Source organism: Rattus rattus, chromosome 8 (assembly GCF_011064425.1).
Source record: "Rattus rattus isolate New Zealand chromosome 8, Rrattus_CSIRO_v1, whole genome shotgun sequence".
Classification (NCBI taxonomy): domain Eukaryota; kingdom Metazoa; phylum Chordata; class Mammalia; order Rodentia; family Muridae; genus Rattus; species Rattus rattus.
This window is the reverse complement of record NC_046161.1, coordinates 61,609,057-61,628,947: the sequence shown is the minus strand read 5'-3', so window position 1 is coordinate 61,628,947 and position 19,891 is coordinate 61,609,057. Positions and strand designations below refer to the sequence as shown.

Sequence of the window (19,891 nt, the reverse complement as noted above, 5' to 3'; positions counted from 1 at the left end):
TCACAAGTTCTCCTTCCCTGGAAGGGTATGTGGGCAAGCACTTGTGGGGCAGAAGAATATGTGGTATGCTCATTGTAGGAATAAGCTGGTATACTCACTGGGTGCCTGCTAGGTGTTCACATCTAACTCGCTTGAAGGAACGCCATTTGCTTTCGGTGAATGTGATTTCCCTTAAGGCATGATGGTGAGGTTTACATTTTTCAGTGTTGGGGGGCCTCACACATGCTAGGCAAACATTCTCACCACTGAGCTACCAGCCCAACAGATGCTAATTTCATGTAACAGCCTTCACACACACACACACCCTGTCAGCTTGTAAGGAGGACATGTCTTCAGTGAGTCGCTTTTAAGAGCCAGACACGGCAGCAGTCTGTCGTGGATGACTGACCTTGTACTGCATTTTGCTTAGAACTTAAGAGGTAACAGGACCTGAAGAGGTGGCTTAAGAGGTAAGAGTGCTTATTGTGCTTCTCAAGGGCTTGGCTTCCGTTCCAAATACATATCAAGTAGCTCACAGTGCCTAGAACTCAGTGGCCTCTACTGGTCTCCACATACATGGTGCACATGCACAAACTCAGACACACACATATACAAGTAAACAACTCAGCAGCAGCGTGGACGTAACATGGAATTACAAAAAGAATGTGGGGCCTTCTGTAAGCAGCCTAGGGTCTGGAATATGCAGATGAGCACAGCTGGACAAGAAGTTGGGCAAAGGTACACTCACACGTCTCATCTTCTCTGCTAAGGAGTATGACCTCCACGTGAGGCATGGCAGCTAGCGGTGGCCTTAAACACTGTTACCTGCCACTAGAACAGCACCACCTGTTTCTGTTGCTCTGACCCAAAGCAACTTAGAGGAGTAAATAACTTACACTGCCAAGTCAGTCCTTCACCGAGGGAAATCAAGAAGAAACTCAAGGCAGGAGCCTGGAAGAGGCAGGAACCATGGAGGAATGCAGCTTACCTGCCCAGATAGTCCCGCTCCAATCCTCGGCCAGCTTTCTTATACACACAGAACCACCCGCCTACAGATGGTGTGAGCCAAAATGGACTGGGCCCTCAATTAAGAAAGTCTGTCACAGACATGTCCACAGACCAACCTGATAAAGACAATCGGTCCCTCGACTGAGATCTCGAAGTGGGGCTAGGCTGTCAGGTTGACAACTAATATTGACAGATCCATATTTTATTACTTATGTTTGTGCATGTGTGCCTGCGTGTGCGTGCCCATGCCTAACGGAGGTATTCTTAAGTGTTTGAACTGAGCATTCGATCCCATGGAGCTGGAGTTACATGTAGTTGTGAGCCCCCTTTTAATCCACATTGTTAGAGCATCCAACTGTAAAAGTGGCTTTGACTTACTGGCAGGATCAGGGCAGAGAGACCTGGCCTTTTCCGCATCCCACCTTTCATGTACCTAGCAACCTTTAAGGGTATAATTTGGATACTAAACTAATTAAGAGCCAGTCTCAACCCTCCAAACGTTCAAAGTCTTTTGGAAATAATAAGTCTAGTTACCAAAACAGTGGGGTAGGACTGAAAACACAGTGGACACAGCTTTGACTATGATGGTCAGCAGTGGGAGTCCAGAGATTGGGCCGAGCCCTCTGTAGTACCCCTCAGATTGGAGCAGGCTTGTCCCTGGTGCTTTTTTCCTGCCACGTGTTTCCAACTTCACATGAAGCTTTCAGTGCCAATAGACTATCAAGTAGGAGTTCTCCGGGCTTTGAAGATGCTGGTATATCTGCTTGGACTGTGAGTTCAAAGCTCCCTAAGGACCCTCATGGCTGGCCACATTCATAGTCAGTACCAGCGCTCCATAGTAACAGTTCCCATAGGAAAGTAGTGACTAGAAATGTAAGACTAGTTCTTACATCAGATGGTGTGATATGACAGGTGGTGACCAATAACAAAGACCTCTGCCCCATCTTAAGTAGTTATCAGTAGTTTTGATTTGGTTAAGCAAACACTTGGGGTCTGGGTCAAACATATAAGTAATCAAATCCCCAGGCCACCTCTTGCTAGCAACCTGATCCATTTCTTCATCTCCTCTACTAAGCAGCAATGTTAAATCTGAATGAGAATAGCGTGTAAAAACAGGGCTGTGGGACGCAGCTCAGCTGGTAGAGCATTTGCCCAGCATCCACCAAGCCTTGGATTCTATTCCAGCTGGGAGTGGTGACATACACCTATAATCCCAGCTCTTGGGAGGAGGAGGCAAGAGGCTCAGAAGTCCAAGGTCTCCAGCTACATGAGGAAGTTTGAGGCTAGCATGCGCTGATACCCTTGTGCCTATCAGGTAGGTAATAAATCAAGACAGGACAGAGGCACATGCTTGTGGCCCCTGAGCTCCAGATGCATCATCTCTCCCCGCTTCTCTTCTATAGAATCCCCTTCACGTTTGCTTTATGCAATACCCAAGCCAAGCCACATGCTCATCCCCCCCCCCAGAGAGCATTATCATTGCCTGCCCCGACCCCTAAAGTTTGAGACCCACTCCCGTCTTCTCCCGCTTTCCGAACTGCTCTGATGTCTTTGCCTGCTGGCCTGGGCTTCGTAGTGGAAGTCCCATCTGGAAGGAAAAGACTCCTTGGAAGCTGTCTTTAGACATGTGTCCAAAAAAGAACAGATGTGGTTTTTCGTGTGTGAGGAGCGGTAATAAAAGAGTCACTCCAGACCCTAAAATAATGACCTCATTATTGCCCTGCTCACTTTGCTTCCCAGAGGGCTGCTGGTTGTTAAAGTGTGTTTTCATTGAGATCCTGCTATGTCTTTGGATGGCTGAAGCTGTTGTGCTTAGCCAGCCCACAGTGTGTGGACTAGGGCCAGGCTGTTCAATAAGGATGAAGCCTGCCCCTGAGCTCAGAGAAGAGAAGGCATGGTGAGAAGGGCATGCCTAGGGATGACACAGAGGAGGTGACCTCTGAGCTGACCCTCTGAAATCTGTAAAGCTCAACTATGAAGAACATAGGCTGAGGAGATGGCTCAGTCAGTAAAGTGCTTGCCACCCAAGAACAAAGACCTCAGGTCAGATTCCCAGCCGCCCCCCAAAGCATGTCCCACGGTGCACACAGGTAAATGCAGCACTGGAGGCCTTAGGGTCACCGGCCATCCAGGCTAGCCAGTTAGTAAGCTCTAGGTTCAGTGAGAAACCCTTCCTCAACATATGAGGTGGAAAGTGATTAAGAGGAGGACCTAAGGTAAACCTCTTATCTCCACACACATGTGCACATGGACCTACACATGCATTCACACACATGTGAGCATGTGCATGTACACACAGGGAGGGAGGGAGGGAGGGAGGGAGGGAGAGAGGGAGGGAGGGAGGGATAAAGGAAAGAGAGCAAGCCTAGAGGATTTATCGGCTTATCCCCAGTTAGACAGGTAGTTTATCTCTGGGCTATCCAAGAGCAAAGGTGTTTACTGAGGGGTTCAAAGATCATTCTGTAATTTACTGATACCCTCCCTGAATTATGTTCTCATTCTCAAAGTGGTTAGTATCAGACCCTGGATCTATTCTCTTCTATGGCACCCTTGGTGCCTACCCAAGTTGCTTTGCTGTATGCTGACAAGCTCGGTTTGTCCACTCGCCCTCAGTGGGCCAGTTAAAAAGACAAGGAATAGTGAGGGACAGAGGATAATTCATTCATTGAAGCCACATTGGGAAGAAGAGAGAGTAAAGGGGTCCTGTAACTCCCAAGTCCATCTTTAAAGTTTAGGTTTATGTAGAGAGCAAGAAGTACGTATAACCAAGCCATCTGGGCCATGGTATGGTCCCAACTGTCATCGTTGTCTGTGTTTGGTCTCTCCTGCATGGTAGTCTGACTGGTGAGTTGTCAGACCTGTGTGAAACCTCTTTCTAGGAGACAGCTTCCGTCTCTGACTGGCACCAAGACTCAGCCTTCTCCTTCTCCCAGCATGAAATCCCTGGGGAGATTCCAGTTTCTTGGGGAGCATTAATTTTTATCTATATTCTTTCTTTTTCATTTTTTACTGGACATTTTCTTTATCTACGTTTCAAATATTATCCCCCTTCCAGGTTTCCACTCTGGAAACCCCCTATCCCATCCCCCCACCTCCTGCCTCCATGAGGATGCTCCCCCACCCACCCACTCCCTCCTGCCTCCCCACCCTGGCACTCCCCTGCGAGCCTTCACAGGACCAAGGGCCTCTCCTCCCATTGATGTGGGGAGCATTATTTCAATGGTCTGTCAGCCGGGAGCACAAGCGTCTCTCTTCAGAATTGCCCCACTCCTGTTAAGAGTTTGCACTCCTAAGACCCTTGAAGGTGAAAGCAATTCTCTGACTGGCTCTGGTTCACCTCTCTCCTAAAACGTGTGTTTAACTTTAACGTGGTCCTGTAAAATTGTGTCAGTAGTGTTCTCGCCGTAGCTACAACACAGAAAAAAACAAAAAGCACCCCTTCTGTTTGAGCCTGGGTAATGGGAGTGTGTGGTTTTGGAAGCTTTCTCTAGAGAGTGCTGTACAGCAATGCCACCTTTAAGGCTCGTAGCTCAATAAAGCAGTTGCACGTTCTGTTTTACTCCGTGCTGTAAAGCCAGCAATGAGCCTAGATCATGAATTTACTCACTTCTGTCCCAAAGTCAGAATTCTGTGTGTCTAGACATCATTAATCCCAAAGATGGGAGACGAAAGACCACTGATCAGATTATCAGGGCAAAAATAATTAATGCAATCAGTTAATTAAAGCAACCTCTTTTGCTCATATACATGGGCTACCTCTCCCTAAGTTGGGGCTCAGGAGGTCAGCATTGGATATGAGGAAGACAAGGCAGGCAAAATAGGCAGCTACAGGAGCAGAACATCGTAACAAGGTAGTCCTTCCTGAAACAAAGACATGTGGCAAGGTGGTCATAACAAGGTAGCCAGTTACAATAACAAGTGTTCATAACCAGCTGGTCATGGGCAGTCATATAACTTTTTGAAACAAGAGTAGAGTTGCAAGACGGCTATAAGCAAGTTTATGAAACAAAGACATTATTGCCCTTCCTGGAACAGACACTGCAGAACCATTTATAGTTAAGATTACAGGTGGGGCATAGCCCAATCCTTGAGAAACAGATTTAATCTTTAAAAACCGTGAGCCTGGTTTGTCTTTACTATAAGATGCCTTTGAGCCTCAGGTGGAGTCAAGCTGGTTCCTCAACAGGCGTCAAGGACAGCCCAAGCACGGTGTTTGACATCTTGTCACATACCATGTTTGAGGAACTCTTCTTGCTTCCCAGGGCCTTTTAGTTCACATAGGGCCCGTCTTCTAAGTGCTACTGGCTTTCCTTCCTTCATATCCACCAAGGTAAAAACGCGGTACCTTAGACCTTTCAGGAGGCTTACACCCCTGAGCTGGGCCAGGGTAAGCTGGTATGGTGCATGAGGACAGTGCCGTTCTGATGTTTAAGTCACTGGCATTGTTACATTGCACAGAGTAAGGGCAGAGTTCCCCATAGCCTGCCCTTCTTAGGGGTAAGGCACCTGCACCTTCCTGGTTTACCAGGCATTTAGAAGTGGACTTCTTACAGTCTTCCCCATCCCGCTAACTAGGAGGCCAGGCTCTGTCGTGTAGCTAGTCAGTGGTAGAGGCAAAACTAGAACCTAGGTTTTCTGCACCTATAGCGTAACTCTTCCCCAAACATCTTCCTGCCCTGTGAGGTCTCTTCCTGCCCTGTGAGGTCTCTGCACTGGCACTGTTTCATATCCATTCACTCTTTCATTTCGAGCCCCTTAACACCAGCAAATGTCCAGGATGCTAAGTGAGGAACATGTGGATACTTGGGCATTTCCTGCAGGGCTTCAGCCCTTGGTGGACTGTCCTCGTCTATTCTGCCAGTGTTCCAGCAATATAGCTTAGAGCCTGGTTCGAAAGCCTGTTAGACTCTCTGCCAGTGTATCTCTCTTGCATGCACCGACACTTCCATAATCCGACTTATTTATCAAAAGAGGATGATGGAGTGCTGGGCATTGTTGAAGAGAAGTATGTTTGTTATGAAAAACATTTTTTCTTTGTATCACCAGGTTTTTTAAATAAATGTGTCAATTTGTGTTTGGGAACATGTAGCATTCTCTACCATCCTGAACATAGCAGCATCTAAAGCTAGTCTTGACAGTTTGATGTTACATTTTTCTTTTCTCTTATTATTGTAAAAAAAAGGGGGGGGTTAATTTTGATTCTGCAAGTAAACCTATGAAGTTGGGGAAAGAAAACATTTCGAATACATTGTGTGGCTGATTGCCAGGGTGTGGTTTCTCCAGGGGCCTGCTTGTTTGTTTTCAAATCTCACCATACTGCTTAAGCTAGCCTCAAACACGAGGGCCTCCTGAGTGCTGAATCCTCAACATACGACACTGTGCCCAGCCTTGTCTAATGACTTTTTTAGGGTTATTCTTAGCACATCAAGTGATTCTCAAGGGTGAGCAATGTCTCATGCTACTGAAGACATTTTTAATTTCCTTCTCAGGCACAGCACACCCACGATGCCATCACAGAGGCTGCACAGCTGATGAAGGAAGCTGTGGATGACATTATGGTGACGCTGAATGAAGCTGCCAGTGAGGTGGGGCTGGTGGGAGGCATGGTAGACGCCATCGCAGAGGCCATGAGCAAGGTAGGCTTACACGAGCTCCTAGAACCTTCCAATCCCATCTCCATCTCTCTCACATACCATCCCTACATGGTCTTCTCTGGGAAGCTGTCAGTCAAGGCTGAGACCAACAAGCTGCAGGTGGCCACTCATATATCCAGCATATTTTTTTTTCTTTACTATAGATTCATCAGCTCTGTAAGCTACTGCACAATTCTTCCCAGTTGTGGTTAAAAATAGTCATCGTATCATTGGCTTCCTTGTTTATAAAATGGAAATAAATATTTACCCTCCATGTCCTCTTTAGAAGCTGTGTTAGGGAGCAGACTCCAGAAGGAGTCAGAAAATGATTTCCAGGTGTTGGCCTTTGGAATGGCTACTTTGGAATTGAAGAACTTTCTAGAATGCAAGATCTTGACTCTACTCCTGTCTTGCTCTGTCACAGTCTCAATTGAGTAGGCCCTAGGAATCTCTAATAGGACCTTCAAAAATCTTACATTTTGGTATCTGTTTAAACACATAAACCATTCAACAGTGTGTATGAAAGGTCTTGGTGAGCTCTCATAGGCAACAGGCATGGGAGACAACGTAAGCCATTTTCTGACTCATCAGCCAATCAGTTGACAATGCTTCAGACTGAAGAGAGTCTCAACTCCATGGTTTCTACTTCCCTCCAAGGGTTTTGTCTTTAACAATGTTCTTTTGATATTGTTGGGTTAAACAGTTGTTCATCAACATCTAATTGTCAGCTTAGTGTTAGACAGTCACAGACAATAGTGTTAGATAGTGTCTGTTGAGGGATGCCTATGGTTGGATTATGTATGTATCAGTATAGTATTTTAGCATAACACACAGTCATAAATAGCTGAGTTAAGCATTAGTTGTCTCTGTCTCCATTAAAGAATATTTCCCCGGAGGTCATTAGAATAATGGCTCCACAACCTGTCATTGTCATCATTGTTGTCATCATCATCATCATCATTGTCATTGTCACTCTAATGAAGCAGCAAGCCTGGGTTAGACTGTGTCTCCCTTCAGAGACCTGAAGCTCTACTTCTCAATCAGTGTCCACTATGGGCTGCTCATGCTTCAAATATGATGGTTTAGCAGACAATGAGTAAATTTCCCCTCCTCCTCGAGGCCATTGGATGAGGCTCAGGAGGGTTTGTTTGACTTTCAAAATAGCAGAACACCAGAACTTTAGAAACAAACCACATGTCCACGGGGGATGTTAAATAGTTGAGTTTCTTGGTAACAGTTAAAAGCCAAATGGTCCTCTTTTTCTTTTTCTCAGTATTAATGTAAAGATAGGACATGTTCTACAAGTCCCCAGAGAGTAGAAGTCAGGCCCTGAAGTCTTTCTTTGCTAGCCCACCAGCCTCGCTCACTGTGGTGCCTTATGCTGCCATAGCAGCATCCACATAGCTGCTATCACTGGCCCAGCTGCCCTCTTGAGAAGTAAGCCTGTTTTCTCAGATAATGACAGGAGCTGCTGGCAGCAGGGGATTCACACGAAGAGTTTCCCTCTCCTTCCTGTAAAATACAAGCTGGGGATTCCGCTGCTTTCCACAAGCTCCTTCTGTGTCACCTACTTTGATCATTGAAAAATACTTGACAAGAAGCAACAACTTAAGGGAGGAATGGTTTATTTTAGCTTACAGTTTGCGAGATACAGTCCAGCCTGGTAGGAAAGGCTCAGTGGCTGTGAGACAGCTGGTCACATTGCATCTGCAGTCGGGAAAAAGGTGTGAATGCTGGCCCTCAGCTCACCCTCCTTTTTATTTATTCTAGAACCACCCAGCCCATGGGATGGCCCACATTCAGTTCTGACGACTCCTGGATTCTTCCCACCTCAGTTAGCTGACTCTAGAACTCCTACAGAGACATGCTCAGGGTCTTTCTCCTAGGTGATTCTACTGTCCAGTTGGCTATCAGTATCAACCATCACATTACCTACCCTGATCTAACATCCAGGGGACTGTTCAATCCCATTCTCTCACAGTGACCTTGCCCTTTTCTTAAGGAGGCAAGGCAGTCAAAAGATTGCTCTTCCCCTCCAGTTCCTCCTGATGTGGACTTGGATCATCACCGGGCATCCCTGGGCACAGATATTGGTGGACTGTAGTGTTGTTGTGGAAGTCCTTGGTGATGGAGATTCTGCCTCCTCTCCTACCTCAGCTTCCACCGCTCTCTGGATTTCCCTGGAAGTACCAGACTTAGCATCATGTGCTTAAATACAGTTCCCCCTTCCTGGGATTCCTTCCCTACTGTTTTTGTAGGCAACCTCCTCCTTACCTGGTGAGACTAGCTAAATCGTTATTCCTCTAAAATACTTTCCACTCCTGCAAGATAAAACTGGCACTCCATCTTGCCTGTGCCCCCTGGATGCCTTATGTGTACCTCCATTGCGATTCCAATTGGAGAAGTTAGAGTTGAGTTTGAACCAAAGAAACCTCTTAAGGGCTATTTTTCCCTAAGTTTTTAATTCTTAGAAGTACAGCCTATACTTGGCCAGGCTTCCTGTGACTCCTGAGCTCTCCTCTTCTCCACAGCTGGATGAAGGCACACCTCCAGAACCAAAGGGAACTTTTGTTGACTACCAGACGACTGTGGTTAAATATTCCAAAGCCATTGCCGTCACAGCTCAGGAAATGGTAAGAAGAAAAGGATCGGCCCTATCCACTGTGGGTTCTCCCTCTACCCACTGCCATCTGAATCTTCACACCCCACCCGTGTGAGTTCCCCTTCTGCCCGCTACCATGGGAGTCCTCAAGTCTAGGATCTGTGTCAGAGAATTAACCAGCCCATGTCCCAGTTCCCTGTGATGCTGGTTTCCCGGGATACCAGCTCCTACCTCTCCTCTCTGGTCCCTCTGGTTGCCTGAGGTATAGAAGAAGCCCCAGGAGGAAGGAATTAAAGTTGACTAAGACTTGGGCATGAACACAGAGAACAAAGGGAGGAGAGAGCTTTTGAGAAGGTAGGAAAAGAGAAAGAAGGTGACAGTAAAAAGGAGAGAATCCTGTTCATCTCTGAAAGGCGTTTTAATAGGTTTAAATTCTAGTGTAAGAGAAGATATTTGGAATAAAATAGTAAAAACATGAATCTATCTGACAAAATCAAATTGTAACACTCAACCATCAGTCCTTTAGGCCAAATTCCTGTGGTTTATTTTTCTCCTAATTCCTGACAGCAGAAGCTGAGAATAATGGATTTTTTTTTTTCACTGAAACATGATGCAAACAACACTGTCCCAGACGAGTCTTCACAAATGGCTCTGGGAAGCTGTCTGTGCTCTCTCGGTATTATAGAGTTACATGAAGGATGACAGATGTGGTCTTCAGAGAGTGCATACACAGAAAACATTCCTCTCCACTTGAAGTCCCAAATTCGAGAGAACTGCCACATAAGCCTGAGGTGGCAATTGCAGTGGCCTAGCTGGAGTGGCCAAGTCACCCCTCTCACTGGCTCTGTCATATAATTGTGTGTCCACTAGAGGTTGAGCTTGGACCACGAAGGCTTCCCTGCCTGCTCTGCTCACACATAGGAACTCTGAACCTGGCCTGCTGCTTAAATGAATGTGGCCTGAGGAAGAAGGGCAGTAGTCACGGTCACTTCTGAGTGTTCTGGCAAGCTGGAGGTCACCCAGGCCCATCCTTTCAGGGGAGTACAGGGGACAAATCCCTCTCCATGCAGTCTGGCAACGGGATCCTTGAGAGGCATCTCTGGGCGTCCTTCTAAAGTTCTGAAGAGTCTTCTGGGCCAGGCTTTGAGCCAGGCTGTCTCATCCCTTGGCACCTGTGATTCCCAACAAGCCCACCCTCCAGTATATGACATCCTGAAGTGGTCAGCCTGGCACTTTTGGTCAGAGCTGTTAGGTGAAGTGTCTTTGTGTTTCTACTGTCAAGGCACAAATGGAACAGCTCATAGTATAACTTCATTCTTTTGGGATGCCAGTTGTACTCCTTGGAACCCACCTCAGGAGATAAGGAGTCCTTTAAAGGGGCTTTTCAAGAGCCCTTTAAGCTGGGCATGGCGGCACATGCTTGGTGCTTCCAGCCCTTGGGAAGTAGAAGGGGAAGGAGTTCAAGGTCATCCTTAGCTACACACTGAGTTCAAGGACAGTTTCAGCTACGAGACCTTTTCCTTTTAAATCGAGGTGTTAGAAGACCACAGAGGGGGCCAGTAAGGTGACTTAACAGGTAAGATACTTGTAACCAAGCATAATGACCTGGGTTTAGTCCCTGGAACCCAAACAATGGAAGAAGCCAACCAATTGTAAGTTGTCCTCTGGTCTCCACACATGCATTGCGGTGTGGACACACACACACACACACACACACACACACACACACACACACACACACACCTACAAATAAAAATAAATTATTTTTTTTAAAGAGTAAGAAAAGAGAGGGGGCAGGAGTGAGATTCCTGGAAAAGAGACAATGACTGTCTTTTAGGTGACTTTTTTATTCATGGCAGAAAGCAGAAGTAAAGGCTGGATAATACAAACTGAGTTGCGGGCAGACTGGATGCATGGACTGTGTGGGCCGTGGTGGACCACCATGTTTCCGGAAGCACCTTGCCATGCTTTGTTACCCAAGACTTTCATTCCCTGATGTTGGCTTCTCCACTGGGTCTCAGGACTTTTAACAGCCCTGTCCTCAGATCCTTCTCTTGTGTAGATCCTCACAGAAGCCTGGATCAGGTTATGCCTCTCACAAGGTTCATTCCCTAGAGTGGTCCCTCGTGGGAATTCCTCTAGTGACCCCATAGCCATTCTCCCTGAGATTGGGCCCTGAGGACCTGGCTCCACGCTGCACCGCCTTGCACGCTGAGCATGTGCCCATCTGGTCTTTGCTACAGGGCAGTCACAGCCCTGGCCTGTTGTGTGCAGTGCAGCATGGGCTTTGCTTGAATTGCCCTCCCCGTTGTCCAGACATTACGCAAGGTCTGGTCTTCACCTTCCCTAGGGGCTAAAAGTGAATGAAATCCTTTGGCGTCCCAGGGTATTAACACATGGTTCTGATGCTTCTCTTTGTGTATGTGTGTGTATGTATTTGTGTCTTGCTTGTTTTCTTTTTCCAGATGACTAAGTCGGTTACTAACCCGGAGGAGTTGGGAGGCCTGGCTTCACAAATGACCACTGACTATGGGCACCTGGCTCTCCAGGGCCAGATGGCAGCAGCCACCGCCGAACCAGAGGAGGTCTGCCACCTTAAAGCCCCTATCTTAAGAAGCAAACACATGGTGCCCATTCCTGGGCGGGGGGTAGGGGGGTGGGAGAGGGGAGGACCCCATAGCCTACTTCTACAAAACTCCAGCACAACAGCCAGGAGCACGTTTCATGCCCCATTACTGTGCAACTGATGCCCCAGCTTCACTCAGATAGCCCCAGATTGTGCCCAGAACTTGGACCCTTGCTGAGGCCAGCTGGCCAAGAACTAGGGTGCCCTGGAGAGTGGCTCTCAGATGGAAGGGTTCGTTGACAGTGTTCTGCCAGGCCCTTACAGCTGCCTATCACCCTCTTCAAATGCCCAGACTTGGAGCTGCCACCTTCCTGCTTCCTGCTCCCCTTAGCACATCCTCTCAGTCATGCTCATGCTTTCCAAAGGCTCCCCAAAACATTAGAAGGTCCACATGCGGGATTTCATATCTCCTCTCTTGAAAAAGGTCTGCTTGCATGACACAAAGGTTCAGGACCCGCCTGCTTTCCTTATCCCTTTCCACGGAGGCTAGTGTAGGCACGACCTCAGCAAGTCTGTACCCGTAAGAGCCTTACAGTGGCAAGTTTGCACACTGTCAGAGAGCAGCCATCTCTGGAGGCTGTGAGCAGGACCGCGCAGCACAGCTGGGAACGCAGAGGGCCTGGAGGAAGCTTTGTCAGTGTGAGCACCTAGGAAGGCTGTCTAGGGCCCAAGAAATCATTTGGCTCCTTAGAGAAAGAAAGTCCACTCTGAGATACAGAGTGATGGAGGGACTACAGGATCACAGGAAGATACAGGTAACCACATTCCGTGAGAAGCAAGCTGTTTATTGAGTGGAAACTTTGTTCAGTATTTTCTTAAACACTTGGGGATGTAGAAGCCACAGGTTTGTGACTGGTCTGCTTATTTCCCTGGAATGACAGACATGCGCTCACTTCCCCAGTGCTGCCGGTCGGGACCTGGTGGGTCTAACAAAGGCTTTTAGAAGCAACGGTAGAAACACAGATCCAAAGCACACCACTCTCTAACGTAACATGTGTCATAACAACGCATGTGAGCAGGCTTATCATATATATGTACTGAGGTGCATATATATTTCTAGCATGGAGTTCCTTCGGTTTCTAACCACGCTCCTGTCTTTAGATTCCAGAGTAGTCAGTCAGACCTCAGCATGAATAAATTGTGTTTGTGATAATTATCTTAAGTCATCAAGAAAAATACTGAATCTACATTGCTTTTACACAGCGTCCCCCGCTTCCTCTTTCTCGTCTCCATCTTCCTTCTCCTCCTCCTCCTTTCTTTTTTTTAATAGTCTTTCTGTTTTAGTGAGACTAGACTATAATTCTAGTCTGTAATTTATCTAGACGTATAATTCATTTTATCAACATGTAATTTTGAATTTCATAAACAAGTAGAACAAACGTGTGCTGTGGTCAGGAGCATTTGAACCAAGGGAAGAAGTAGTTGGCTTTGAGTGGGAATTAGAAACAGAGACCGTGATCGTCGGGGAGGTTTGGACTCCTCTCCACGGGAAGCTTTGCAATGGGATCTAGCCCCATCTGTCTGGATTTGGAACACTAGCCTGCCTTTTCCATATGGGCAAAGCTCTCATGAGCTGCCCACCCCAAAGCCGTGCCAGGGCAAGCGAAACCTTGCTGTGACACAGAGTCACTGATAGCACCAAGCCGACAAAGGAAAGAATACGTCACTAGCCACACAGCGCATCACCTGGCATGCTGGTGCTGGGTTTTACCCTCTGACATGGTCAGTAAGGCTTGCTGTTTTCAGCGGTTCATCTTGAGATGTATTTTACAGTCTAGACACAAGAGCAGCACGACCCAAAGGCAAAAATGGCAGGGAGACTCTTAAGATTACCAGTGGCCTGTGCAGGAAAGTTCTCTGTGTGCATTTGCCAGACAGATGCTTGGGGGAAAACTGAGGAGGTTAGGAGGTCCCTGAAGCAACAGAGGGTGGTTTTTTTGTTTTGTTTTGTTTTGTTTTGTTTTGTCTTAACATACCAAAATTGTGGGAGTTATTTGTATCTCCAAGAGGGCCCCACATCCCAGAATGTGAAAATATTTACATGCAGGGCAAGTGGGAAACCTTTCCTTCAGAGTCCTGTGGTGTGCCCCACTGCGTCCGCATTCTGGTCTTTTCCACAATGTGACAATTACAGGAAAAGCTGGACCTCTGTCCTCGAACATCAAACAGGATCCTTCTCTGTTTATTTTTCCACGGAAAACTCAAGGCTTTGTTAGTAGCACTGTGGAAAGTCTTCAGAAAAGTGAAAACCCTCCTGGCAGCTTTGCAAATTAAGAGGGGTTTCTTTCTGAACACAGAGAGGCCAGGGAGATGGCTCAATCCTATACCACCAGGAGGACCTGAGTTCAGACCCCCAGCACCCATGGCTACACAGACCTTTTATCTTAGTCCTGGGGAGGAAGAGGCAGGAGGGTATCTTAGGCTTGCTGGTCAGCAAGTCTATCTAAACCATTGATCTCCTGGTTCAGTGAGAGACACCGTCTCCAAGAATAAGGTAAAGAGAATTGAGGAAGACACCTGACGTTGACCAGTGGCATCTTTGTGTGCATATATGGGTCATGGATCAGCACACATACATACAGAGAGGGGAGGTGCTGAAGTGGGGAGAAGAGAAGGAAGAAGAGAGGAAAGGACGGAGGGTAAGAGGGAGGGGCTGAGATCCTAGGAGCTACAATTCCAAAATGTAAGTCCTGGAGAAACGATTTAGCGACTGTAGCGCTGTCTCTGGGGAAAATCACGTCACCACTTTGTGAGCCAGGGAGTACAGTGGTTAAGTGCCGGGTCAGGAACTACAGGCTGCACGCTCAGGTGGGATGGATGTACACGCTGGCATTTTACTTTTAAAATCCCACCCCAAAACTAGCTGTCGGGTAGGGAGAAAGCGATGCCTTTTTCCTATTCACCCTATTTATTTCCCCTGATAGGTTTTCCAAGTGGATCCGACAAGTTCTGATGTCACCCTGGTCTGGCTCTCTTAAGGTCCCCTAGGCAAGCAACTCTGAACCTGGTTGCTTTTAAAGTCTTCAAAAAGCCATTTCATTTTTGTTTTGACTTGACCAGTAAAGGGAAAATGATGGGGGTGCTCCCTCCTCCCCATTGTAATCGGATCTAAACCAGGGCTTTTTTTTGGTTTTTTTTTTTTTTTAATTTCCTTTAAGACACAAAAGCAGATGGTTTTCTCCACAATATTTTTCTTTGATCGAGAAACGAACAGAGGGTTTTTCTTGAGGCTCAAGCAATGCTTCCCTTAACGTTGCCAACTTAAAACCCCAAGTTGTGCATCTTTGAGCAGCACTCCTTTATAATAAACACTGGTCGTACATTCAATCCACCCTGTGGGTCTTGCAAAGTCAGCCAGACTTGCTGAGAAGTTTAATGTTGCTTTGGGAATGGGGCATTTCTTAGTGCTTATCAGTTGAAACACGATCTTAAAAGTGTATTCCCTTTCTAGGAAGCCCCTCCAGCCGTAAAAATTTCCAGTGAAATTTCCAGTAGACCGTGTTGATTCTGCCGCGGTCCTCTTGTTCTGTCAGCTCCCCATAACCTGGAAAGTAATGGGCATGAGAGGTGCCACGCCCAAATGCTGTGGTAGGCACTGTCCCTTTGTCCTTAACAGAGTATGTGAGACAGGGATGGATCATTGGTTCATTTCAGAGATATTCAAACTGAAAGCTCTGAAAACTGAACAGACTTCTGTTTTTATTGAGACCACTTTTAAAAACTTGAATCAGAGGGTTTTATCGTGTACTGCTCATGCTGCTTCCTTCTGCCCTGATGTCACCAGCGGTCCCGTCACCGCAGGACCTGTAGTCATGCTTTACGTATAAGCTCCCACCTCTCATAGCATGCTGACCCTGAATACTTGGCATTAAACTCCATGGAAGCGTTTAAGGATCAGGTTGAGTTTGAAACTAATGTCAGTCACATCCCCCGGCATTCCCTTAATGTAGTATATAAGCCATTAACGTATCTTGTAAAATAGATGAGTATGATAGTCTCAATACTTGGAAGGCTGAAGTAGGGGGAATCAAGAGTTCCTGACCAGCCTAGGCCACACACGGCATGGCTCTGTCTCGAATGATGACTATTTGAATGGCATCGCTGCCTCATGGGTGAATACCTTCCCCGCATGGTGGTACGCTGTCGCTGCACCAGTCCAGACGTGTGTATGGAGGTAGCATGTTGCCCAAGGCTACCCCTCCCGTTGCGCATCACAGAGTCAGTAGGACAGCCTGAGCGATGGAGAGCCTCTGCAGGACTCTCTCCAGTGCACACACTAGAAGACATCCAGAGAGTAGAAGCTCACCTTTCTTGTGAAGCCTCTGCTAGATGTCTCTCCCTCCTAGAAACAGTCCGTACTTCTATAGTAGGAAAGAGAACATGGCGTAGTCCTTCCCACTCTCAACCCACTCTTCCCTAAGCTTGACTAATGAGATAAAGCAGAAAACAGCATCCCCCGGGCCAAGACCTCCCCAGGATTATGTACAGTGTCTGAGACCTTTTGGTAAATATTCCTGATGTAGGATAGACGCAGCAGCCCTGGCTTCTAGCTGTTGATTCTTGACAGTAACACAGGCTCGTGCTTCAAGTTCTTGCTTTTCTTCTAGCTGCTTACCTGGCTGTGTTTATCAAACTCACCATGAAACCTGACACAGAGCAGAACAGAGCCAGAGGAATGCATGCTTTGGGAAGGTGGAGGGGGAATTCAGTACAGCTTAAAGGAGACAGCCTAGCGATAGTGAAGTTTCTCCTCTTCCTTGCTTCTCTTAGACAAACTACCCCTTCTGGTCCCTCAGTACAGCAGCCTCAGTAGAATGCATGCCTGGGCTGGAGATGCAGCTCTGCTGGTTACAGTGCCTACCTAGCATGTGTAAGACCCTGGGTTCCATCCCTAGCCCCACAAAAACTGGATGCAGTAAAGCACATTTCTGCAGTCCCAGCACTTGAGAGGTGGAGGCAAGTGGATCAGAAGTTCAAACTCATTCTCAGCCACAGTCAGTTTGAGGCCATCCTAAACTCTGAGATCCTTTCTTAGTTTTTTTAATTAAGTAAAAACAGAATCCATGTCTGCTGAGCCTTTAGAAATGGGGACGTCAAACCTGGCTCGGGAGAAAGGAAGCCTGGGCTCGGTGCGATTGCTGTCACCCTGCAGCACAGCCCAGGGATGGGGTATTCTGTTTGGTAAATATGCTGGTGTTATAAAAACCTGATCACTCTAAAATACGCTCAGGACTAGTGGTGTACTTTGCACTCATGAAGAAGTACATATCAAAGAGGCCTGGGCACACTGTAGGATCGGTAAACGTTTGCTGAGTGAATAACACATCTGTCCCACAGAGTTCAGTCTGAGGACAATCTATTCCTATCAGGTAGCTTGGGACCCAGATGAGCTAGACCCTCAGAAGAGATAAACCTACCAGGAAGGCATTATGCTACCCCAGTGAGCCACAGGCTCGCCTAATGATGCTGTGGGCATGTTTACAGTCATTTTACAGGAAGGTACCTCATCAGACAGGGGTTCCAGATAGAAGTGGAATTTTCCTAGCTGGGCTTCCAAAGGGCGCAAGAGAAATTTTCCACCTAGGGCAGGCCTTCATGCAGGGTCCCTCACAGACCTTTCCTCTCCTGGATTTGCCTCTGTAGATTGGATTCCAGATTCGCACACGCGTGCAGGACCTTGGCCATGGCTGTATCTTCCTGGTGCAGAAGGCAGGGGCCCTCCAGGTTTGCCCCACAGACAGCTACACCAAGAGGGAGCTGATCGAGTGTGCCCGTTCTGTCACCGAGAAGGTAAGGGGGTCCCCTCTGGGTAAAATGGATACAGCTATTACACTGAACACATTTGATGGACCAGCTCTGGTAGGGACAAAGCCAAAATTAATCCACCTAAGACAGCTGCTGTCTCCCTCACCACCTAGATCCTTCTAAGTGAGGATGGTATCACAGAGCCTTCTGTGATCCACAGGACTTGAGAAATCCAGGGCAAAACAGAGGCAGCCTCGCAGAAGTCAAGGGCCCCCTTGCAGGTAGCCCTACAACATCAGGAGCCAACCAGGGGAAGGCCGATGCCACCGCCCACCCTGTCACAGTTGGTCTCCTTTCCTGGAGAGTTCCTAAGTGCTGCAAGCTAGAACCAAAAATTTGAAAGAGCTAGAGGAAGCAATACAGGCTGAAATCCCAGCATAGGGAAGGCTGAAGTGAGAGCCAAGCTGGGCTATATAGTGAGACCCTGACTCCAAAGGCAAAAGCATACAAAAATAAAAAAAGTTGACATCTGCTTGGTATGTAACCTCTTCATCCCTATACCACGAAGCAGAGTGGGCTCCATGCCTTAGACAGTAGCCTAGTGTACCATAGTGGAGGAGAAACCTGCCCTGAGCTTCTGGGCCTCAGGGCTGCTGCTGTTGGGGAAGGTTGTCAGGGGTGTGGCCAGCACGATTTGAAGCGCTTATCCATTATGTCACCTTTCCAAGCCTTGATACCGTCACCCATGAAATGAGCACACGGATTTATAATCTGTGACCCGCGGGATCGAGGTGTGTAGAGCGCCTGGCACTCTGCCTGGTATGTAACTAAACGTTTAACAGACACCAGCCACTACCCACTGTGCGCTTGCCTCCCACATCCCTTCCTCCCAGGATGTTGGTTTCCCGAGCTAACAAGGGCCCCATTGGACCCACTCTTCGTGGTAACTCTTTCATGCTGCCCCTGTCTGCAAGCCCCCGGCTTTGTTTCTGTGTCGGAGTCCTTCCGCGGCAGCTGTTGCGGCTGCGAGTAGCACAGACTGGAACATCCACGCTCTGCAGTTCCTCTTCACCACCGTGCACATAGAGCTCTGCATTGTTCAGAAACTTGGCCACTAGGCTGGAGGGCCGGGCAGAGGAAGCACTCAATGGGAAGCTGTGTACAGAGGCTGCTCTGTCAGCCAGCCCTGGACAAGGCTGAGCCACCATCTGGCTACCTCCCACAGCCCACAGGACAGGGCAACTAGGCTTTACAGTGAGAATTAAATCCCTCAGCTGGAGGAAGGCACCGTTCCTCCCTTCAAAGGCCTTACCCGGTTCCCGGGGGTGGAGGTGGGGGAACTGCACTCAGGATCATTTTGAGTCAGCCTTGGTCTCATTGCTTCTCCCTGCAGAGCAGCCTGACTGGGACACATGGAGGAGGGCAGAGGTGGGGATGTGGCCAGTTTCTAGCAACCACCTTTTCACTGTCTCTTGCTGCAGGTCACCCTACCTGTGTATTTTGTCATCCCTACATATATTGGGGTGTAAGTAGAGTATCCTCCATCCATGAGCCCCTTATCTACCTTTGTCTTAGACCCAGTGACTAGTAGATGCCCAGACAGTAAATTTATACGCCCATCACAGAGGGTCGGGGGACTGCTTCCGGGCTCTTCTTACACCCTGAAAACCAATATCTATCTCTCTCTCTCTCTCTCTCTCTCTCTCTCTCTCTCTCTCTCTCTCTCTCTCCCCCCCCATACATTACATACACACACACACACACACACACACACACACACACAACCCTACCTCATAACTTCCAGGCCACCCAGCCTAAGAGTTCTTTCCTGAAACTGTTGGCTTCATTCATTTCCCAGCCCAGCTCTGTACCTGTCTTACTCGTCTTTTCCTGGTGAGACTTAGTGGCATTTAAGGAAGGGTATGACAGATGAGGGATATCCTAGCTTAATTTCTTGCTGTGATAAAATGCCCTGACCAAAAGCTACTTAGGGGAGAAGGAGCTCAGAATTCGGGTTACCGTCCATTCGTGGGGGATCCCAGGAACTTAGAACAACTGGTTGTGTCACATCCAGAGAGATGAGGAGGAGTGAATGCCTGCTTGCTTTGTGCTCAGCTAGCTTTCTCTACTCTAACACAATCCAGGGCCCAAAACCAGGGCCCAGTACCACCCACGGTGGGCTCGCCTCAGTTTACCCAGTTAAGGAAGACTCCAGAGCTGGAGAGTTGGCTTTGAGGCAAAGGCATCAGTTACTCTTGCAGAAGACCTGGGTTTGAGTCCCAGCTCTCACATGATGGC

General features: G+C 47.8%; 1 protein-coding gene across 1 annotated transcript in view; it reads left to right on the top strand.

The window, feature by feature from the left end:
* The window catches only part of Tln2 (talin 2), a 237,056-nt gene that overhangs the window by 173,067 nt on the left and 44,098 nt on the right, over window positions 1–19,891 (top strand). The window contains exons 41-44 of the mRNA XM_032911227.1: window positions 6,477–6,623; window positions 9,152–9,253; window positions 11,688–11,807; window positions 17,492–17,638. Coding sequence (XP_032767118.1) covers window positions 6,477–6,623; window positions 9,152–9,253; window positions 11,688–11,807; window positions 17,492–17,638 — 516 coding nt within the window. The remainder of the gene's footprint in view (window positions 1–6,476; window positions 6,624–9,151; window positions 9,254–11,687; window positions 11,808–17,491; window positions 17,639–19,891) is intronic.